The 24,318-nt window shown below is 39.4% G+C and overlaps 1 protein-coding gene across 11 annotated transcripts in view; it reads left to right on the forward strand.

The window, feature by feature from the left end:
• AKAP13 (A-kinase anchoring protein 13) overlaps nucleotides 1-24,318 on the forward strand; it is a 383,896-nt gene that overhangs the window by 169,273 nt on the left and 190,305 nt on the right. For all 11 annotated transcript variants that reach the window (XM_074399972.1, XM_074399973.1, XM_074399971.1 and 8 more), the window contains 2 exons: nucleotides 4,693-4,840; nucleotides 17,550-17,846. In XM_074399972.1, the coding sequence (XP_074256073.1) occupies nucleotides 4,693-4,840; nucleotides 17,550-17,846 (445 nt within the window). The remainder of the gene's footprint in view (nucleotides 1-4,692; nucleotides 4,841-17,549; nucleotides 17,847-24,318) is intronic.

Consider the following 24,318-nt stretch of genomic DNA (forward strand, 5'->3'; position numbering starts at 1 on the left):
TTTAATGCAGTTTATTTAGTTATAAGCTTATATAATTTTTAATAATGGCTGTGTTTAACAGCTGTCTTACAGAATTACTGAAAATTTAACAGTGACCATTCATGAGCCTACACAAGCCAGCTCCAGCATACCACAGTAATTGCTTTGCCGCTGACTGGGCCCACCTTTGAAAATCAAATGGCTGACACTTTCTTACTACCTAATATGACATTGGTGCTATCCTGTCACCCTTCCTCCTGCAGGGCTTCGTATCTCCTCCTGATCCATGTCTACCGTCCATCCTGTCCAGAGCCCGTTGTTTACCATTCATTCCTGCACTGTAATTTGCCTCTTCACATCCCCCAAATGGCTTTCCCAATCACTTTTTTTTTTTAAATCAAGCTACTTTTCCCAGTTAAAGGAAAGCCTCAGACCAAAAGTATCTTGGGACATGAAGAATCTCTCAGCAAGATATTGGGTCTCGTGACGAGAGGACATCTTTGGTCTAGAAAAGGAAAATATATTCTTAGAATTCTGGGGTAGAAATCTAAGTGTAAAAAAGTTTTTTAACTTAATATATAAAGGAAGTCACAGTGCAGAAAGTTAGAATGCTATTATTATAGTATATAGCTACACTGAGAATTACTTGAGGATGGGGAAAAGTGAGACCATGGCTACCATTTAAAATCCCATTTTAAGGTAACTCTTTTATAAAAACCTGTTGTTATTTGCAAATAAGTGATTGATTAGTGATATTTTAGATCAATTTATTTATATGGGGGGGGATGGCTAACCTATATTTAGAGTAAGGCTTAGTATACATATCTTTTCCATTAGTTTTTGTGTCATCTGTCAACAAAACTAAGACCCTGAAAACATTGTCAGTTTGAGGGATACATTTCTCACTAATGAATACACATGGAAAACATCTGTGTAAGGGGATCACGCTGTTTCTGAAGTTCAGATTACTGGAAGAGAGTGGTGATGTAAGTGTGTGCTCTTCCTGAGGTTGGGTCAAACTAAATTGATAATTGAGACTGTCTAGAAAATTGCCCTTGTTAAAAAGTTGATCTGTTTTATTTTAGTTAGAAACATGGCAGACTTGTTAACTGTGTAGCCAGACGGATGGATCTATTTATTCTGTAGGCTGGTCTTTCCGAGGCACAGCAGAGTAATTTATTAATTATAAGGGTATTCTTCAAGGATGGTAGGATTAAAGCATCTCAACAAAAATTGTTACCTAGATCTATTTTTTCTTGTTTTTTTAAATCACCATTCTACCCATTTTATCTTTCAAAACGATCTCAAGTAATACTAGGTACCTGGTTCTGCTGGAGTAAATGGGAGTCGGGTGGCTGAAATGCAGTTTGTTATTTGCTCTCAGTGACTTTATCAGTGTGCAGAGAATACTCCTTGAAGGAAAATAAGTACTTTCAATTCCAGGTGCCTTTGGAATCTAATTTTCAAGAGGCTTTGAAATGAATGGAGCTTCTGTGTTCTTGTCTATTGAATATTGTGGGCATAAGGTAGTGTGACTTAATATTACAAAACAACAACAAAAAAACCCTACAGGCTGGGCGCAGTGGCTCATGCCTGTAATTTCAGCATTTTTCGGAGGCCGAGGCTGGAGGATTTCAGGAGTTTGAGATCAGCCTGGGCAACATAGGGATACCTAATCTCTACAGAAAATTCAAAAAGTAGCCAGAAGTGGTGGCGCATGCCTGTGGTCCCAGATACTTGCGAGGCAGAGTGGGAAGGATCACTCGAGTCCTGGAAATGGAGGCTGTGGTGAGTCCTGATTGTACCACTGCACTCCAGCCTGGGCAAGAGAGACCCTGTCTCAAACAGCAGCAGCAGAAAACCCCAACTGTTAAAGGTATGAAAGCAATTTAAAACTGACTGATTTGTAAAAAGAGGTTCATATTGAAAGCATTGCCAGAAGGATTGGTCTGCCTATGTTAGCCATCTCTTCTGTCTCCAGTCAAAGGAAGGCCCCAGATACCACCAGTATCTTGGGTCACAGAGAGTCGCCCAGCAGAATGTTGCGTCTTACGTGAGGATGAAATTCTTGATCTTGCAAAAGGAAGATATATTTTTAGAATTCCAGGTGAGAAATTAAAGTGATTTTTTTTTTCCCTGAAAAAGTCCACATAGTAATTGATTTAGTGCGTGGGCTAAGTTCTCATGTAATCATTACCTTCTATGGCCCATTATAGTGCCAAACTATCCATGGATAGTGGGTAGATAAATGGGCTGAATTCCAATAAAACCTTTGTTTATTGACAGTGAAATTTGAATTTTCACATCAAAGGGATTAAAAGGCCTTCTTTTGCCCCTAGCCCTAACCCGTACTCCCACCCCTGCAAAATGTAAAATAGGCGATGGTGAGAGATTGGAATTGACTTGTGGGTCATAGTTTGCCAACCTGTGCTGCAAAGGATGGAACTTTTCGTTTTCCTTTTTTCAGGTTATGAGGATATTTCATTACCTTGAGAAATGAACATACATGCTGTAAACATCTTTTTAACTGGCTGCATCATGCCAAAGGAGATTATACATTTTACCAGGCTAAGCTTCTTGAAAATGTTTCCGAGAAAGAGTCGTATGAACAAGACAAAAGTATAATTCCTAGTAGTAACTGAAATCAGTGCTAATTCTGTTTTACCAGCTGTGGTGTTCCTTGGATTAGGATACTTTTGACTGCTCCACTGTGATGTCATAGTAGTAGTCATGGACCCACTGGAGCATTTTTTGTTAATAGACCGCGTTCCTAGGTTTTAATTGATGATTTTTGCTTTAAAAAGTACCTTCTGCTCAGTTATGCTGCTTGGCTTAGTAAATTGTGACCACAGGGTGGTATGGTTCTCTTGTTGGCTATAATTGTTGCTAAAATTGAAAGGAAAAATATTCTGTACGTAATGAGAATTTACTCCCCTAATTATGATGCTTAAATGGTCCGGCCTTCTCTAAATTGATTTTTCTATAGCACATTGTTAAGATTTGTATAGTATTAAATCTCAGTGCTTTAAACCTTGATCTTTTGTTATGGTTACAACAGGAATTAGATAGTTTGTAATTGGGAGAATGCTAATAATTAGGACTGTATTTCATAGAATATATTTAACCACTGGCCTTCATTTAAGAAGAAAAAAAAATATAAAAACTAGTAAAGAATATTTGCAGCCGGGTGCGGTGGCTAACTCTTGTAATCCTAGCATTTTGGGAGACTGAGGTGGGCGGATCACCTGAGGTCAGGAGTTAAAGACAAACCTGGCCAACATAACGAAACCCTGTCTCTATTAAAAATACAAAAAAATTTAGCCGGGCATGGTGGTGGATGCTTGTAATCCCAGCTACTTGGGAGACTGAGGCACCAGAATTGCTTGAACCCAGCGGTCGGAGGTTGCAGTGAGCTGAGATCGAACCCCTGCACTCCAGCCTGGGTGGCAACAGGGAAATTCTGTCTCAAAATAAATAAATAAATAAAAGACAAAGATGTCTTACCTTCTGGTATTTGGAAAGTCATAGACAGAGTTATTGGCCCAAGATTTTTGTCTGATTTTGTGGGATTAATGTAGGGGTGGATAAAGAAAAGTAGGGATGCCAGATGTTCAGAAAATACAAATTATTAGAAAAGCAGCCTTCTGTTGTAATAGGTTAAAAACATTACCATAGGCAGGCCAGATGCGGTGGCTCACGCCTGTAATCCCGGCATGTTGTGGGGCTGAGGCGGGCGGATCACGAAGTCAGATCAAAACCGTCCTGGCCAACATGGTGAAACCCTGTCTCTACTAAAAATACAAAAAAATTAACTGGGCATGATGGCATACGTCTGTAGTCCCAGCTACTTAGGAGGCTGAGGCAGGAGAATTACCTGAACCCAGGAGACAGAGATTGCAGTGAGCTGAGATTGCACCACTGCACTACAGCCTGGGTGATAGTGTGAGGCTCTGTCTCAAAAAAAAAAAAAAAAAAAGAAAAAAAAATCAAAGGCCGAGAGTTGAACAACGTATGTTCCAGGAGTTCTCCTGTACAGTCATGTGTTGTTTAAATTATGGGGCTTTGTTGTGAGAAATGTGGCATTAGGTGATTTTGTTCATTGTGCAAACATCATAGCATATACTTCCACAAACCTACATGTTGTAGCCTGCAATGCACCTAGGCTGGAGCCCAAGCTCATCCTCTTTGCACTCTGCCATTTCCAGGAAAGCCTGTTAGAGTCTCTCCACCTTTGCTGGAGGGTATATGGACTTGGTAATGATTTATGGGGTATAGAATATAAAGAATTATTGTCAACTGGAACACAGCAGTTAAGGAACATTCTGAGTACGAGGATGTGTCCATTTATTTTATCCCCTCCATCCTCTCTGCCTTATTTTTGGATTTTCTTCTACGTTTCCCCCTGCACTCTCCCCTTTTTAACCCACTCATCGAGTAAATTTTACCTTCATCTTGTTGGTCATTTGTCTAATCACCTCCACTAAAGTATAAGTTTAAAGAAGAGAGAACGATCTTATTTTCAGGTTCTTTATGTATTGTGAATGCCTAGAAGGTTGCATTGCACATAAATGCTCAATGTTTATACTTGTTTCAACCTACTAGAATGGGGGCATAGTTGAGATGTATTTGACTTTCCCTTAAATATGACCTTTGATGAAGGCTGTGAAGAGTAACCTTACTAATGTAAACTTGCTATACTGTTTCCTTTCCTAGGGTGATTGTGTTGTTACAGTGTTGCTTGCTGAAGAGGACAAAGTTGAAGACGATGTAGTATTTTACTTGGTATTTTCGGGTTCCACCCTCCATCACTGTGCAAGTACTCGGAAGGTCAGTTCTGATACATTGGAGACGATTACTCCTGGTAAGTATTTGAATGGGATCCTTACTAGCTTTTCCTAGTTTTTAAACACTTTTACTGTATGTTTATTACTACAGAGTGACAGGAAGCCTGAACCAGGATAATATAACCATTGTCGTCAGATCTTTTAAATACGTGGGTGTTCTATTTTGTTTATATCTTGTATATTCCACAAAAATTTGAACCTAAGTAAACAAAAATGAAATAAAACTTTGTAAATTGAAAGATAAAAATAAGGATCAGCAAAAATATTAATTAATGGCAGCGTTGAGATTTTGGGAAAACTAAAATATATGTGGAAGTTACAAGTGCTTACATGGTTACTACGGTGGGACTGCAACTCTGATTCTGAAATTTCATAGTGGCAAAACCAAAAGGTAAAACATAATTAGTAACACATTCCTCAGTATATGTGATGGAAAAGCTTAAAACATGTTTCATAAACCCAGCTGTTCCCCAAGTTAACAAATTATAGTTCATGATGGAATGAATACTTTTTTTTTTTAAAGATACACTTTGAGAATATATTTCAAGTAAAATAAGCCAGTAACAAAATGATGGATGTTATGATTTCACTTATATGAGATATAAAATAGTCACACTCATAAAAACAGAATGTGAAATGGTGGTTCTCAAGGGCTCAAGACAGAGTAAAATGGGTAAATATTATTTAACGCATAATGAGTTTTAGTTTTACAAGAGGTAAAATTTCAAGAAGTGTTTTGCATAATGAGGTGAATGTAGTTGACATGCCTGAAATACACAGTTTTGTTGGTTTTTTTTTTGAGATGGAATGAATAATTAATCACTGTTGCATTTATGACTTTAACAGAAGTAAGAAGAAAACATTCTTAAAAAGTCATTAAGTCATTGCTGCTTCACCAGAAAAGGCTAATAAAGTAACAGTTGTCTCTTACCAACCTCATCATCTGAAGACATACTGATTTGTGTTTAGAGATGAGCTGCTTTCCCTAACTGACCCTGCTTCAGAGTTCACCGTTGACCAGTTTTCATCAGAATTCAAAAAAGGACACATTTAGAGGGAACTCCTAAACTGTCAACATTTTTAGCTGTTTCCCTTGAGAGAATAAGACAGATACAATTCTTAATGAAACACTTTTTTAAATCCAGCATTGTAATACAACATCGATTCTACTTTGTTGGTATGGGTAGTGTTAAAAAACTGTTAGTTTATAAAGCAGTTTGAATGTCTGGTCCTGCTGGTATTGGAGCAGATTGCCAGTTTTTTATTGCTGTGCCATTTTATGAATATTGCTTTTATGTTGGCCAGCTACCAAATTTTGTAAATTATGACTTATTTAAGAACTTGGATTATGACTGTTGAAAGCTGTATTTATCCTCCTACTTGGCAAAAAAAAAAAAAAAAATGCTGTTGAAAATTAGAGGATTTAAAGATTCTAGAGAGTCCCTAGGTATATTATTTCCAAATTTTTATGGACAGAAAATAAAAGAAGACTGTCAGGATAGATACTGTTTTCTCTTCTGAAGAGTATTAGGTATCCATCCTTGCGACCCATAGTTCCAGTCATTTTGTTTCCTGTGATGTATATCATATCAGAAAGTCTTCTCTGGAACTTGAGGTGTTCTCTAGCAGGTGCCATCCAGTATCACCACTGCTGAAAATTTATTACGTGTTGGTGATAGGGAGAAACTGCTTTCTAACCCAGGTATAATCAATCAGTCCATGACTCAGTTCTCATTAGGAAAGGAATTGAGGTAATTTTTATAAACTTAATACTTCCTGTGTTAGGAACTCTTTAGGGTTAAAATTTGAGGGCTATGTGTTCATATACTTGTGTTTGCATATATATCTAGAAAGAACACATAAGTAGATACAAGGAGATTGCAAGCAGATATAAGGGAAGAGGCAGCTATAACAAGGATGCCCTGTGTCCTAACTGTGATCCTCAGTTACAAATCCCAACAAAGTTTGTTCTCTTGGTGTAGAGGGATGTGCCTGGAAGCCTTTACACCTTTACTGCTAAGGTCCTTAAATTGGGATGGGTAACAGGCAGTTACTGTCATGGAGTCGCTGAACTTGTATGACAGCCTGAAGCTCTGCGTTTGTACTAGATCCTTGTACATTGTCCTCAGCTTACCTTTCTGAACTCGAGTTCACATTTCTTCCCTTGACTTTGATTCTTATATATATATGTCAATGTAAGTACTCTTGCCCTGCCTACCCAAGCCAAGCAGAATGGGAATTATGCTCTGCTCCTTTCTGCTAATTTGGTCCAAATCCTCAGTCCTGACTTGTTAGCTTTGGCTCTGGAGTCCTACCTAGTACCTAGCTTTTCTTTCCTTTTTGACTAATCATCTCACTTCTTACCCACATCCAAGTATTTTCCATCATGCTTATGAGGTCAGATAACTCTCCCATCCCATTGGCCTGAACATTCTGCTCCCCACCTGAATTGAGTCAGGCAGCTGATGTGAGCTGCCTCATCACAGCAGAGATAACAAAAGGAGCAGAGTTCTTGAAAGACCTTCTTGTACCTCTGGAAAGCCAAATGCAGAGTAAGGCAGTGCTTTAACTTGTGAGTCTTTGGTATGTGTGCAAGGGTACCAGTGAGATCCTTGGTTGGTGTAGTAGAAGCTCTGGTAACTCAGCAAAGGAGATTCCTGACTGGACCCTATTGTTTTACTCGTCACGTAGGAGATTTTTCTGGTTACTTGTCTTTTTCAGCAACTGTCATTTGGTTTAGTTGGTGATTTATTGTGGAGGGGTAGAGAATAGGGGTAGAGATGGGGGTATTTTGAAAGTTAACTCGTTTTGAATTTCTTGTTTATATCAGGGGGTAAATTTTCTAGCCTGGACCTAAAGTTTTTAAAATCTGCCTTTGTGGACTTAGACTTGTGCCTCAGGCCTGTACGCAGCTATCACCTTCTCAATGAGGCCTTTTGGTACAGCTTATAAAAATACCCAGCTGCCTCCTCTCCACATTTCCTATTCCCCTTTCCTGCGTTATTTTTCTGCATTGCACTTTTCAACTTCTCACGTGTATTTTACTTACCTTAGTCTTTTCTGTCTGCCCCAACTAAAGTGTCAGCTTTATGAGGAGAAGGATTTTTGTTTGTTTTGCCCACTGGTATATGCTAAGAAGGCTTGTTCTAGGAAGCTGTCACTTGCTAGAACATTTTACTGTCACACATCCTGGTTCTCAGAAGCTGCTCACGTATAATTGCCCCCCCTCTGGCCCTTTTTATTTTTTTTTTTTTTAAATACATTCAAAAGGAGTCTCTGGCTTCTTGAGTTGCATACTTAGCTTGGAGAAGGAGTCTGTTTTTGGTGTCCGTCCCCCACCCGCCAAACTCCCCCAGAGCTCCTATTGATGATTTCTGTGCATCAGTTAGCTGCACTGATAGCTTCAGAGTTCCTGTTTGCTGGGGGCAGTGCCACATTAGTCATGATTCTTCATGGAAAGCCCATGCAGTGGACTGTGCATCCCAGTTCCTGGATAAGTGTGCATGGTCTGCTTTTTGTAGCAGCTGCTGCCTACAGGGATGCCTCTGTACTCTTTTCTGATGACGTGTAGGACCAGTTCTGCAATTCCTAGTTATGTTGGCTAAGAGAAGATAAAGCTTTGTGCCTTGTTCTTGCCTTTTTTTTTTTTTTTTTAAACGACAGAATCTTGTGTGGACGCCCAGAGCTGGAGTGCAGTGAATGTCGCAATCTCAGTTCACGGCAACATCTGCCTCCGGAGTTTAAGTGATTCTCCTGCCTCAGCCTCCTGAGTAGCTGAGATTACAGGCCCGTGCCATCATGCCCGGCTAACTTTTGTATTTTTAGTAGTGATGAGGTTTCACCATTTTGCCAGGCTGGCCTTGAACTTCTCACCTCATGATCTGCCCTCCTTGGCCTCCCAAAATGCTAGGATTACAGGTGTGAGCCTCTGTGCCCAGCCTGTTCTTGCTTTTAATGCCATGTTTCATCCAGATTGCTGGCTCTGATTTTTCTTAAGTTCTCTTTATGTTTCACTGTCAGTGTTTTGTAGCATTTTAGTTTTTCGTAAAACCAAAAAATTGATTGACTTTCAAAAGGCAGCTACTTTTTGATGTTAGTCTGTAACCTTTTATCAAATCAATATTTTCCCCAAATAGGGTTAATAAGTAGACAATCTAAATTATCTCATAATAATTTTTTTTTAACTTTGGATATTGCAATTTGCAGGCCCATCTCCCACCCGTCTGTTTTCTTTTTTAAAAATGTTTTCTAATAAGTCTTTACATTGAAGTATTATGTCTGTCTGTCCTTGTCTTTGCCCCTCCCCGCCCTCCCTTCCCCCACCACTGCCCCCGCCCCGTCTGTGTCTGTGTGTAAGTACAAAGAAGTTGTAAAGGCCTTTTAAAGTTGTTAGGATATGATTTCCCCTCCTTTTAAAAAATAAAATAGATTAAGCATAAGTGGTAACATGTTAGAGGGCAAGTAAAGAGGTGGACTTTGACTTTCTACTTTTTCTAAGTCTTTGAATTGTTTAAATGTTTACACTGAGTATGTTATTAGTATGATGCGTAGTCATTTTCGATGAAAATATTTTGAAGGCTGAAAAGAATGTCCTCTCTTTTGAAAATAAATCCATCTTTGTGCTGATTAATACTGGAGGCCAACCAAGGCTTTATAATAAAATGTTACTTTCAAAACACCTATGAAAGCGGCCAGTTCAAGAATATAATAATTTCTTTGAAACATAGCTTGAAATGGAGTTATACTTCTAATAATGAAGTCACTGCCTTAGTAATAAATGAAAATAAAATTTTCCATTATTGCCCCTTCATAGTAAACAAATACAACTCTGGCTGGACGTGGTAGCTCACGCCTATAATCTGAGCACTTTGGGAGGCCAAGGTGGGCAGATCATGAGGTCAGGAGTTTGAGACCAGCCTGGCCAATGTGGTGAAACCCATCTCTACTAAAAATGCAAAAATCAGCTGAGTGTGGTGGTGGTTGCCTGTAGTCCCAGCTACTCAGGAGGCTGAGGCATGAGAATCACTTGAACCCAGGAGGTGGAGGTTGCAGTGAGCCAAGACTGTGCTACTGCACTCCAGCTTGGGTGACAGAGCAAGACTCGGTCTCAATAAAAGACAACAACTACAACAAAAAAACGCACAAATACAACCCTAAATAACATTTTCATTAACCAGTGATTTTCCTCTAGAGGTAAAGCTGAGATTTGTTTTTTTAAAATCTAGGTAGGATTGTCAAATAGCATACAGAAATGTGGACATCCTTTCAATATAATTGTTGGGGTGGGATGCGGGCATAGAGTACTGTTTTATTGTGTTCATTTTTATTAATGAAACTGAATTTAGACCAAGCAAGTAGTGATTTCAGAATGAAAGATGGAACAGGATGTTTAGTGATTTTTGTATACTATTTTTGTAAAAGGCTTTGGTGCAGAATCTTTCATAGAATGAAATCTTTTTTCAGCACATCTGTTATTTATTTTTAGAATTCACTAGAGGGTTCTTGTTTAAAGAACTACAAGCGTTTATTGACTCCAAATTTGACTCAGCTCTTTTATATTTTCCTTTTCTTTCTCACTGATAAGGGAAGGTACTTTATAAAGTAAATTTGTCATTAAAAAAGAATACATTTACCTGATTCTTTTGGGTTTAAAGGAAGAATTTGCAGCCCAGGTTGCAGCAAATGGTCTGACAGTTATAGTATTTTATGTTTTTATTTTTCTCTTTCTCTCTCTCTGTCTTTAAAAAAAAAAAAAAAGTCTTACTCTTTTGTCCAGGCTAAAGTTAGAGTGGCACAATCAAAGCTCACTGCAGCCTTGACCTCCCAGGCTTAAATGATCTTTCTACCTCACCCTCCCAAGTACCACTCACCATCATGAGTGGATTTTCTTTTTCCTTTCTTTCTTTTTTTTTTTTTTTTGGTAGAGATGATATCTTCCTGTGTTGCCCAGGCTGGTCTTGAACTCCCAGGCTAAGTGATCCTTCCGCCTCCATTTCGCAAACTGTTGCAGTTACAGGCACGAGCCACCATGCCTGGTATCTTTAATTTTTTATGAACCAAGACTTACTTTCTAGCAGCAGGCATCCACTATTACCAAATTGAATAGCATATTTGAAAAGAAGTTGTAGACTTTTAATTTAATGGGCTTAATTAGAGAATTCTGACCCCCACCACCACCACCAACCCCCTGGCAACCCCTGCCGAGGTAACCAGTTACTTTATTGGGCATTTTTCTAACAGTCTCCCTATTCTGAAATACTCTTATCATAAGGTTATCTCTAGACACATGAGATTTTATATTCTATAAAACTTAAATGCTGTCCCTATGCTAGTCAGTACATATAGTGGTTATCCTGGAAAAACTGAGAACTAGTGGAAGAGGTAAAAATGTGTTATCTACTATCCTTGGTTGTAATGTTAACTAGGAAATAATATATTTTATAACTTTGGAACCATGAACACAGCACTGGAATCTTAGGGCCTACAATATTAAGGGAGTGATTTTCTTCCAAGGGGTGAAAATTGGCTTTTGAGGAACAAAAAAACATACTGTGTCTATGTAAAACACAGTTACACAGATTTGTGGTATGTCTGTGGTTAAAGTTTCATGAGGTGAGGGATCAATAGAGAATAATGTCTGAAAAGGCTCTTTAGGGGGATGATAGCAGAAGAAAAGGCTGAGAAACACTGCCTTAGAAGTGTGGGCTGGAATGTAGTGGAGCACAGTTTTAGCATGAAATCTCCGCTTCATCCTCTAAAATGTACTTGGTGAAATTCCTGTGCCTACTGTTTGTTCTCTTCTGATTCAGTACTCCTGTATGCATAGAAATGTTTTACACATATACCAAATTTGCACATCCGCCATTAGATCACCAAAACCCAGCAATGGGTGTACATACTTCTGCACATAATCCTATTTCCAATAGAGTCTGGATCTGAAGACTGAAAGTTTGTTTCCTTTAACCTTATCATAGCCACTTAAGAAAGAAAAAGACACCAATTTTTTAGAGACTTTGATGCCAAACTGAAGTAATAAAGGTATTTTTATATTTTCCATCATTCTTTCTCTTAGGAGGTGACATCTGTGTGGGACTGGGCTTGGCTGGCCCAGCAAACACTTTTAGGGTTTCTTTTTGGATAGCTGATGAACAAAGTTCCTATTGTTTCATCCTCAAAAAAGAAGGCCCAGATGGGATGCATTCCGCTTTTAGCTTAATAGGAAGTGAAGTAATTATTGGGCCATGCTTCAGCCGTTTTGTTTATCAGTAGCAATATTTTGTTTCCATGGGTGCGGTGCTCCATACACCGAGAAGGAGCCTGCAGGAGAGCTCTCCCAACCTTGCACAAACACACCTCCTGACCTGCCAGCATAGAAAAGATGTAGATTAGGTGATTTTAAGAGGACCATGGGCAGTTAAGTTTTTGTTTCTCATCTAGGTGCTCTTTGTGTTTTGTTCATTCTTTCCCTCCTTTCTTTATTTTTTCAGTTCTACAGTGCTGATGGAAAGCTTTGTTGGGCCATGCTAGAGGAGCTGTTTTTGGAATATTAGGAATCTGTTTTCCTTGAGTTACCTAACAGAAGCATTTTAATAGCTAGTAATAAAAACTACTGGTTATAGATGCCTGTTTTATGCCAGATACTTTGTACACAGCTCTGATGTTTTTAACAATCCATAAGGTTGATGATGTTCTCATTTTGTGTACAAGGAAAACAGGCTTCAAGGTGTTGAGTGACCTTCTTAGGATAAGCAAATCTGTTGCAGTGGAGCTGGAGTTCAAACCTAGTATTTTCTACTTGATGGCTCATTTACCATTGTACTTGAGGAGGAGGGTCCCTACAGTTTATTCAGCTGAGAGCAGACTTCTCCCACCCCATAATTTATTTTATATTTATCTTGTAAGTAGAATTGATAGTGTGAGAAGTTGAGAAATTAATTCATAATTTAAAATATGGAATTAAAGTTTGGGCAATGTTTGTTCCAGTAGTTTCCCTCTCTTCTTCTCCTCTCTAAATTCTATAGAGTAGCTGCCTTCATGAGTTCAGAATTTTCAGAACTTCCTTTTTTAAAAAAAGGATTGGGATTTTTATTTTCCTTTCTTGTTACCAGGAAATTGAATCAAAGGAAAAACCCCATGGAACTAACTGAAAATCCTGCTATTATTCTTCCTACTGCAGCTTATGTTATCATGTGGAAAGTTAGTTTGTGGTTATTATATCAAATTGGATACGGTTTCCCATCCCCCCATGTCCTTGCAGTGTAATTGTAGATATTGTTAATAACCCTGCAGTCTGTATGTACAAAGGCAGTCATATGACTAATGGCCCTCATGCAAATAGTCATGTGTCTAGAGCTAATTTATGATAGTAAGAGGTTTGGTGTAGGCATATGCGGTTGTTTTAGTTTTATTACTGAGTCTGTAATATATAACATTTTTAAAAAATGCTGATTCTCTCCCCCCCATACTTTATCAGAAAGGTTATAGGAATTAAAAAATAATCTTGAGAGCCACTCGAGCCTAATAGGAAACATTAATTTGAGAGAGTAGGCCTGCCAACCTCGTGCAGTTGATTTCCAGACAGTAGGGCGAGGTACTTTATTCTTGATCAGTAGTAACGCTTCCAGTGTACTCTTTAAGGTAATAAAGACTGATCCAGGAAACCCTGAGTTCCCCACTCATCTTTTAACCCTCAGGTTTTCTTTTGAAAAAGAAGCCTCTGGCCGGGCGCGGTGGCTCACACCTGTAATCCCAGCACTTTGGGAGGCCAAGACAGGTGGATCACGAGGTCAAAAGATCGAGACCATCCTGGTCAACATGGTGAAACCCCGTCTCTACTAAAAATACAAAAAATTAGCTGGGCATGGTGGCGCGTGCCTGTGATCCCAGCTACTCAGGAGGCTGAGGCAGGAGAATTGCCTGAACCCAGGAGGCGGAGGTTGCGGTGAGCCAAGATCGCGCCATTGCACTCCAGCCTGGGTAACAAGAGTGAAACTCTGTCTCAAAAAAAAAAAAAAGAAAAAGAAAAAGAAATAGAAGCCTCTAATCATACCAAATAAACCCCAGATTTATGGCATATTTTAGTTATGATTAATCGTTTCTCCTTCAGATTTTGAATTCATGTCTGAAGGGAAAACATTGGATTAACAATTGGACAGTTTCTATCAGGTATCTATTTCATGGCTATTTCTGACATTCTGCCTTCTCTGTTACACAGTTTGATTTTAATTATACACAAATAGAGCTGACAGTAGCTCACACATAACCTGCTAACAAACTGTTAATGCAGCTGGAAGAGGTAAGCACACTGGTGTTGCCAAGCACAACACCCCCACATGCACATACCCATCCCCGTTGTTCTGTTTTCTCTCCCCGTGATTCGTCCTCATCCCATTCTGCCCAAGTAAACAGTCATTTTTAGCAATTCCAGACAGATTTCTGTGCAGATTCTTTACTTCCGCACTTCAGCTTTAAGTAAGGTAGCATTGCTTCATCATGGCTTTTTGCTGTGTGACTTAGGTTTACTTTTAGTGGTATTGTGACTCCCTTTCTGATTGAAGGGTTCAGGTTTCTCATCTTTGCATAGACTTGAGAAATGATACGGACTGGTTAAATGGATAGGGCTATGGATACTCTACGTAATGTAATCTCTCTTCTAAGGCATTGCAAATAAGATTTGAAGGCATAATTTGATTTGGATCTCAAATTACTTGTCATCATTCAATTGTGAAATTTTGGTCTTTATTGACATTTATTCATATCTACCTGAAATGACTTTCAGAAGTTTACAGATGAGCTTAATTCTGAATAAATGGGACAGTGCTATACATTGATTGCATTGATGAAGCACAGCATTTCTTCTTTAAAGCAGTTCTCCTGACTGACATACGTATCGCTTCATGCATCCATCATTTACCCATCATTCACTATCCATCTGCCATAAGCTTATCTGGAAATTAAGTGAGGCTCTGTATGTTGTTTTGGGTGATAATATTAAAGAACCTAGGAGCCCCTTCTAGATTTTATTAATTAATTTATTTAGAGACAGGGTCTCTATCTCCCAAGTTGGAGTGCAGTGGTGCGATCTTGGCTCATGGCAGACTCTGTCTCCCAGATTCAAGCTATTCTTCTTGCTCAGCCATCCTAGTAGCTAGGACTATGGGCGCCTGGCTGATTTTTGTTATTTTTAGTACAGACAGGGTTGTGCCATGTTGGCCAGGCTGATCTTAAACTCCTGGCCTCAAGTTATGTGCCTGCCTTGGCCTCCCAGAGTGCTGGGGTTACAGGCATGAGTCAGTGTGCCTGGCCTAAGTCCTTAATTGCTGTCTCCTTTGTGAAATCTTCCTGCTTTTGCCCATATACAGAATGCACTACTCCTCTTTCCAAGTTGCACTGTATTTAGATATTTAGATACTAGGAAAGTTCTTGTAGAACTCCTCTCATTTTCACTTACATTACAGTTACCTGTAGCTTGTTTGATTCTCTGTTGTGGACCGTAAATCTCTGGGGAGTTGAGACTCCTTATTTTACTCATCTTCACCTTCTGATCATAGTGCCTAGACTTGATAGATGCCTAGCTTTTAGCTCTTGAACAAAACTGAGTCAGATGTTAGAGAATATTTTAAAAGAAAAATTTTTTGCTAGAAAAACAGACAAATCATTTGGCTTGTTTCTGCTAACATTGATGTCTGTGTAGTTAGGTTGGCTGCCCTTCAGAGAAATACTGTTTTTCCCCCCAGTTCGCTTGCGTATGTTAAATGTATAAATTCCACATATACATTATTATAAAGTGTGCATGCATGTGCACATGCTTATGCTTATACACACAGACCAGGCAGAGGATGCTTCAGCTTCCTGCAGCCTTCTTAGAAAGAATTTGACTTGGAAGGCAGTGGGAGTATTGCGTGGATTCATTGTTCACGTGAAGACTTACCTTCGTGATTCCTGAACCAATTATTCTTGCTTAAAGGTCATACTAGCCCATCGTTCCAAGTGTTAGGCTCCTCTTCATGTCTGAAGGGAAAACATTGGATTAGGCAGGGACTTAGTTCTTAGCCTTATTCCTCTTCAAACACGTTGTCTGTTTATAGGCAATGTGGTGCAAAACCCTTGGATCATGATTTAATAGGCCATGTCCTTTGATATCAGCCTTGACTCTGAATAATGAATTCTGCACCTTGTATGTGTAACATGGGACAGGTTAGTTCTTTTAAGTCTCAGTTTCTCATCTGTATATTGAGGACAACACATGCCTCATAAAATTGTTATGGAGAGAAATGACATGACAGATGCCTGGCATGTAATAGGTGCTTGGTTGGTAAATACTTCCTACCACCCTAGAATTATACAGCAGTGAGAGATTTCTTTTGCCACAGGATGAAGGGCTTACGGAGGCCCCTGGGGAAAAAAGCATGTGGAAAATCAACTTACTTATTATTCTGATTACATGGAAAAAACACTGTCTCTTTCAAAGACAGCAGAAAGCTTCATTCATTCCAAGTCTGAAACCTATGTTGGCCTGTGCCCGTGGTATGGAAATTCAGTCTTGGGCTATGTAGAGGGTTTCCCTCCACGTCCTCAGCTGCAGAACAGCAGTCTGAATGTGTTAGAGATTCAGGGAAGTGATGCATGCATGGGTGCCCATGATGAGTCAGGGTTAGGGTTAAGCAGAGCATAAAGTGGCATTCACCCAAACAATGAAAACATTAACTCAACTTTCTTTTCTTTTTGTCATCAGAAAGGTACATTATGGAAGAAGGATGATGATAGGAGCATAGTTCTGGCTATTTGAGATCAGCGTGTGAAAACAGGAAATACAATGTGAATTGTGATGAGTGTATTCTGCATATTGGAAAGATTTAATTCTGTGAGGCTAAAAATTCAAAAGAAAGCCTGATTGTTTAATAAGGCCTTACCCGTAGACATATGATGTTAAATCTTGCTGACTTGGCTCCAGCCGAGCTCTTTGGAGTGGCATGCAGCTTGCTGCACCACTCCTGAGGTGCCTGCCAGTCTGTACACTGGGCATCATGGAGTCCTCGGTGTGTTTGCGTTTCCTGAATTGGGCTCCTAGCCCCAGCATTGCATTATCTTCATGCAAATCAGGTAATTTCATTGAAGTCCTCGTTACTTTCATGATTGAGATGGGAAAGAAAGTGTATCTGAGAACAAAAATCATTTTTTTTTTAGGCCTTGGATTGCTCATAATAGTAAAATAAAATCAAGTAATTACATGCTTTTCTAAGAGCTGCATCACGTGAGCCTTTGTATTGTGGTAATAAAGCAAGTACTAGTGAATCTGTAAAATTCTTCCTATATAACTTGTATGAGTGATTTTTTTTTTCCCTGTTATGTTTTCAGATCTAATTTAGTTTAGTAGCTACTTGCAGGTCCTTGAGCTTTCATTCTTAAATTTGTTCAATTCTTAGCCCCTAGTTGAAATTCAAGCCTGTTCAGTTCCAGATACCATGTTATAGCCATAGTGAAAGCTGGGACACACTGTTAGTGCTCTTTGTTAAGAGAGTTGGGATTTGCAAATAATGTTAAAAGCTGAAAATGGAGTTTTAAGAAGTTTGGAAAAATGCCGTCAGAGCTCAAGAGAAAAGGAGAGGGGTGTCTTTTAGGAGGAGAAATTTGTGTATCATGAAATAAGAGCTAAGAGGACCCACCAGCATCCTTTCAGCAGAGAGGCCCTAATACTGCTTTTTTTGCTGCCTATGTTTTCTTTAGGTCATGATTGCTGTGAGACAGTGAAGGTGCAGCTCTGTGCTTCCAAAGAGGGCCTTCCTGTGTTTGTGGTGGCTGAAGAAGACTTTCATTTCATCCAAGATGAAGCCTATGATGCGGCCCAATTCCTAGCAACCAGTGCTGGAAATCAACAGGCTCTCAACTTTACCCGTTTTCTTGACCAGTCGGGACCCCCATCTGGGGATGTGAATATCCTCGATAAGAAGGTGGTGCTGGCATTTAGGCACCTAAAGCTGCCTGCAGAGTGGAATGTGCTGGGGACAGATCAGAGTTTGCACGGTGAGAATTTATATGGTCTACAAACAGACTTTAAGTTTGTGATACTTCTTTTTTTTTTTTTTTTTTTTTTTTAATCGGGCTGCTTTTCTAGGTCATCATATTCAGGTCTTCCACAGAGGCTGAATAGATCTTATAGTTACTATAGGAAAGTGGCCTCAGTGACATCTCTTCTAGGTTCTTCAGTTGAGCTGATAAGCTTGTTGTTGCAGTGAAATGACACAAGGGACTACCCAAGGAGAGTGGCACATCACCTTCCTGTGGGTCCGGATTTCAGGCTTGATCTCTCAAGTGTAGAAAGTGACATGTCCTTCAGGAGGAGAATAGAGTTACTTTTTGGTGTTTAATGATCAAAGACATGGTTTTCATTATTGTATTCTGAAGTTCTCGAAAGATAGCCTGGAGGTGAAGGAGAGGAAAGATTGTGCAGTGAGTGGGGAGGAGCATGAGAACAGGGTACACTCTGAGAAACCACACACTTCTTTAACCAGGCTAATGTCACTCTTACTGACTTTATCTGTTGGCCCTCTCTATAAGAGTTCACCGAAGACAGGACTCCAGCTTTTTTTTTTTTTTTTTTGAGATGGAATTTCACTCTTCTTGCCAAGGCTGGAGTGCAATGGTATGATCTTGACTCACTGTAACTCTGCCTCCTGAATTCAAGCAGTTCTCCTGCCTCAGCCTCCCGAGTAGCTGGGGTCACAGGTATGTGCCACCATGCCTAGCTGTTTTTTTTCTTCCAGTAGAGATGGGGTTTTACCATGTTAGGCTGGTCTCGAACTCTTGACCTCAGGTAATCCACCCACCTTGGCCTCCCAAAGTGCTAGGATTACAGGCGTGAGTCACTGCACCCAGCCAGGACTTCACTTTTTGAAAAACATTTACGTAGTAAGTATATAAGTATGTTCTCTTACTCAAACAAGGGTATTCCCACATAATTCTGGTAGCAAATGACATCTACTTGATGTCATAATTGTATAGATACTTTTTAATGAAACATAATGTATATCCGGAGTTCAATGAGTAACATCCAGTTTCCCTCCTGAGTTCAAGTCCAGTCGAACAATTTAGGAGTCCTGAAATAGAGATTAAAATGTTTACTTTATTACTGATGGAATCTGGATTGGAAGCCTGATGTTACAGCTCCTGCCAGAAGGGTCTGCTTGTACTTTCTGTGTCTTCAGTGAAAAAGCTGATCATTGACACCACTGCCCTACAGAGTCCACCAGCCTTGAGTATTGAATTATGTTGGGTGAGCAGTTCCTGAGGGGCAATACCCAGAGGGGCCCGAGTCATGGCATACTTAGTTCCTACACTCAAAGTTTTGTCTTATTTCATGGAAGAATGGTAAAGAGGTCTTTGCCAGCTGTGATTCTCTTAAATCTAAATTTAACAGTTAAGCCTGGGATCAGCTATGGGAATGGTGTTCCATACTGTCAGGGGCATACTGTCAGATACTACCTGGATAGTACTGCCCAGGTAAAATCTGAAAGGCGGTGTCAAATCAAGGAAAAAAGGCTTAATTCTTAAACCTTACTCTTTTTTAAACTATAGTATCCAAGAAACTTCTGTCTTGCTAATATTTAAAGATCAGAATATTTGACATTACATAGTGCTTGAGTGCCTTTTCAGAAACCCAGTAATGGGCTTGAATACCTCTAGCTTCTGCCATTTCTTTTTTCTTTCTTTTTTTTTTAAAGATGGAGTCTAGCACTGTTGTACAGGCTGGAGTGCAGTGGTCCAATCTCAGCTCACTGCAACTCCTGCCTCCTGGGTTCAAGCAATTCTCCTGCTTCAGCTTCCTGAGTAGCTGGGATTACAGGCATACGCCACCACACCCAGCTAATTTTCTTGTATTTTTAGTAGACTACGATGGCATTTCACCCTGTTAGCCAGGAAAATCCTGATCACCTGACTTCATGATCTGCCCACCTCAGCCTCCCAAAGTGCTGGGATTACAGACAAGAGCCACCACACCTGGCCACTCCTGCCATTACTGTATTGATAGGGGAATGTTTATTCTGGCTGCCTTTCACAAATCAGTGTCAAGATAGTACTGCATTCTTTATTTGTGGGGCCTGTGGTGTTGCATGGTTTTGTTTTGTCTTGTTTAAAGAGGGCCTAGGAGTTACCATGATTAAAAACAATTATTAGAAAAAGCAAACATCTGAAACTTTGAACATATCTCTTCCTCTGTTTTTTTTTCTTTCTTTATTATTATTATTATTATTATTTTTTGAGATGGAGTCTCGTTCTGTCGCCCAGGCTAGAGTACAATGGCACAATCTTGGCTCACTGCAACCTCTGCCTCCCGGGTTCAAGCATTTCTCCTGCCTCAGCCTCCCAAGTACCTGAGATTATAGGTGCAAACTGCCATTCCTGGCTACTTTTTTTTTTTTTTTTTTTTTTTTTTTTGTATTTTAGTAGAGATGGGATTTCACCATGTTGCCGAGGCTGGTCTTGAACTCTTAAGCTCAGGCAGTCCACCTGCCACGGCCTCCCAAAGTGCTAGGATTACAGGCATGAGCCACCATGCCCTGCCACCTCCTCTCTTTGGGCCTTTAACTTCCTTGTTTTTAATAGGAGGGAATTGGCCAGCTTTAGTATTTTTTTTTTGTACTGTTAGTGTACTGGTAAATTTTCTGTTGTACAAAATTGCTCAAGCAGTGTTAACAGAGGGCAAACCAAATGTGAATACTTAAGGAAATACATATTAAATCCATAATGAAATACCATTACACATTTATTATAATGGCTACGATGAAGAATACCAAGTGCTAAGATGAAGAACATCTCATTTGGCTTGTAGGAATGCAAAATGTATAACCACTCTAGAAAAATTTGGCAGTTTCTTGTAAAGTTAAACATACACTTAGCATGTGACCCAGTAATCCCACTTTTGTGTATTTATCCTAGAGAAATGAAAACTTAAGTCACCAAAAATCTGTGCACAGATGTGCTTATAGTAGCATTATTCATAATCACCAAAAACTGGAAATAAACCAGATCTCTCTCACTGAGTGAATATAGAAGCAAACTGTAAAACATCCATATAATGCGATACTACTCAGCAAAAGAAGCAAACTATTTATACGTGCAGCAACTCGGATGCGTTTTAAATGCATTATGCTAGGAAAATGAAGTTGATTTCCAAAGGTTACTTGCTATATATGATTCTGTTTATATGATATTCTGGAAAATGCAAAATTATGGAAAAAGAATAGATGAGTAGTTGCCAGGGGCTGGGAGTGGGGGAAATGTCTGACTGCAAAGGACTATTGTGAGGGAATTCTTTGGGTTGTTGGAGTTGTTTTGTATCTTGTTTGTGGTGGTGGCTGTAAGAATCTACGCCTCTGTTAAAATTCATAGGAATGTACACCCTGTAAAGGTGAATTTTATTGTACATATATTTAATAATCAATTACAAAAGAAATTGTGTAAATTAGGTGTATACTTTGCAAGGTGAAATGCATGGAAGTGACTTGATGGAACTGCCTTTAAGTCAACAACTGGGATCAGGAATCTGATTTTGAGTGCTCAGTTCACATTCTGCAGTTCACATTGTTCTATCCATTGTTGATAGAATCTAGGAACACTGGATACAGTAAGGGCAGAGTAGCATCAGTTAAGAGGCCATCATGCCTGCTGTTGAGGGACGAATGTAATGGAATAGTCTGTTCAAATCAATGAGTTGCGCATCAAATACTTTTAAATAGATATTTAAAGGAGAAAAGGACAAAGTGTGATGCCTGAGGTAGTACAGGTAAATAGGGTACCTTGTTCTGTAACAGGACTTCTTGCTGTTGAAAGCTAGGATGTTTACAGGTATTCTAGCTTTTAATACTTACACAAAGTAGTATGTAAGATTTATGGCTAATCCTACTCTTTTAATTATTTAGGTGCACTGCTTTTTAGTTTTCTTCAGGTCAGTTACTCTTTTGGAAATTGCTTAGATTTCTCCTCAGAAAAAAACGTTTATAGGTGCCTACCTGCAAACATTCACATATGATAAATTTCTTAGTCTCCCTGAACTTCAGCCATGAGCATGAAGTTAAGAATTCTGGGTTTAACTTTGCTTTTGCTAAGCGAGAATAGCATGGGCATTGGAGTCAGTTTGTTTGCATCCTGGCTTCATTGCAAGAGTTTGTGCAAAATACTCTCTCTGTTACTTAATTTCCTCACCTGTGAAATGGAGGAGTGTGTATTCTGATAATGTGTGCTAATTTGTAAGCTATTAATTTTCAATGTACCATTTAGAGATGCAAAACATTGATGTTTTACTTGTTACAAAAATTAATCTTGACTTTAAATATGAACAAGAAAGAGTTTGTCGTGTTAAATCTTCCACGTGTTCTCTGACCCCTAGTTACATAAACAAGCTTATGCATTTTGCTGTTTGCCACAGTTCTGCCTTAAGTTCAGGTGATAAGGATTCATCTGGGTGGAGGGTGAATGTTGGGCCAAGGACATTTGTTTTCCTCTCTGAGTTTTCCACGTCTCACTTAGTTTCTCAGCTCGGTGGTTGGTGAAAATGGTAAACTTAGGAGGGTTTCTCCTTGACACACCCTTGTGCAGTAGCAATCAGCCTAATTCCCATGTAACTTAGGGTGGGCCCACTGTGGACTTGCTTTAGAAGATGCAGGGAGAAATGTCCTGTGGGAAATGTTCATTCTTACTTATGATACTGTATAACCAAGTGAAAAGAAGATCTGATTATCTTTGGGGGCAAGAATTCTCCCCCAAAGAGAAATTTGGGTGGAGAGGAGGAAGACAGATTTAGGAAAAACTACACCGAGAACAGCCTATGTATTCCCAGTTCTGTATATCTGATGTTGGTGAACAGGTCATCCACCGTAATCATTTGATGATTTAGTTCCCACCCTCCTTCAAAGTGTTTGATAGCTTTTCATAAAAATTTTTTCTTAGCTACATTATTGTTTGTGTACTTTTTCAGCTATCATCACTGCTATAAAGAAAATAACATATTTTTAAACTGCTAGTGGTTTTTTTTTCTTGGCAGAACATTAGTATTTATTGATCCCAAGACTAGTAGTGTCAGGATTTGAATTCCAAAAGGTTTTGTTGCCTCTCAAACCTTGTTTTTGTCACACGTCTCATTTTTCCACAACTGTGTTTCCTCACGCTGACCTGTTTTCCTTCCTGTCACATGCAGATGAGAATTCCTGCATCATGTGGGACTTTAGGTTTTTTAAGAGGTTGTCCAGAATAGTACAAAAAATGGTGACTTTGGAATCATAGGAATCGATTCAAAGAGTACTGGGAGCAGGGCTTGCTAGGTGGATTGATGGGTTAGGAAAGTAGTCCTTGATTATTGTACTGATCCTCAAAACTTAGAGCATTTTACTTAGAGAATCTGACCATTTGAAAAATATACACCCCTCTAGCAGGCTCATCATGCTTGAATGCCTACTAGGCGCATCAGCTTTTTTGCAGATCTGAGGGAAGGGGTGTGAGAGGTGTGTCCAGCATATAGGTAAGTAGAAAGCAGGACATGAGACATTTTCCACCTTCCTCCTCTGTGGGTAGAAGCTAAGCCTACAGAGATCTTTTCCAATTAAGTATGGCTAAACAGGATATCCAGCCAACATGAGGTCTATGAAATAACATTACAGCATAGAGAAAAGGGAAAAATATCGTTAAGTATTCCCGATGGAAGATTCTCTGAGTATGTGCTTACCGTAAGAAACAACAACAACAGCAAAAAACACTTTAGGTGATATTTCCCATTTGTCCATTAAAGAGCTCAGTTAGATCAGATATATTACGAAATTAGAGAAGGAGACAGCCAGGAGAAATGTAGGTTTTATATTAGTCAGTGTTCAAGGTAGAGAAGCAGAACCACTAGGAAAAATATGTTAAAGTTTTTTATAAGGAGTGGTGCCTTTTATTGTGAGGGCTAATAAGTCCAAAATTTGTAGGGCAGGAGGGGGAGGGAAGGTCATGGGCAAAGTCAGCCCACCAACATGGGCCAAAATTTCATGTCAGGAAGGGGAGATGGTGGGTGGGATAGAGCTCCACAGCCACAGGCTGGTGCTGTCCTCCACAGGTGGAATGGAATTGCTTCTCTCCTACTTTTAAAGCCTTCCAGTTGATGCAGTCAGGCCTACCCAGATAATCGAGGATAAACTTCCTTGTTAGATCAGCTGGTTAGGGGCTTTAATTACATCTGCAAAAAAGCTGTTATGATGACAACAAGGATGGAAGAGGAGTGAGTTTGCAAAAATAATGCAGACATCCAGAATCCTAAAGCACAATTAATTCACACTGGGGACAAAGGACCCAATTGATGTTGTAGGAAAGGCCATTAGTGATCTAAAAAACAAAGTTGACTACCTCAGAATACAGAGGAGTACTAATAACAGAGAATAGAGAACAGACATGGATCTGAAATTACTGAGCTTTCTGCAGTTTAAACAGAAAAAAGGAAGAAAAGGAGTGATGGAAGCTTTCATGC

The sequence above is a fragment of the Saimiri boliviensis genome, chromosome 5, assembly GCF_048565385.1.
Source record: "Saimiri boliviensis isolate mSaiBol1 chromosome 5, mSaiBol1.pri, whole genome shotgun sequence".
NCBI lineage: Eukaryota > Metazoa > Chordata > Mammalia > Primates > Cebidae > Saimiri > Saimiri boliviensis.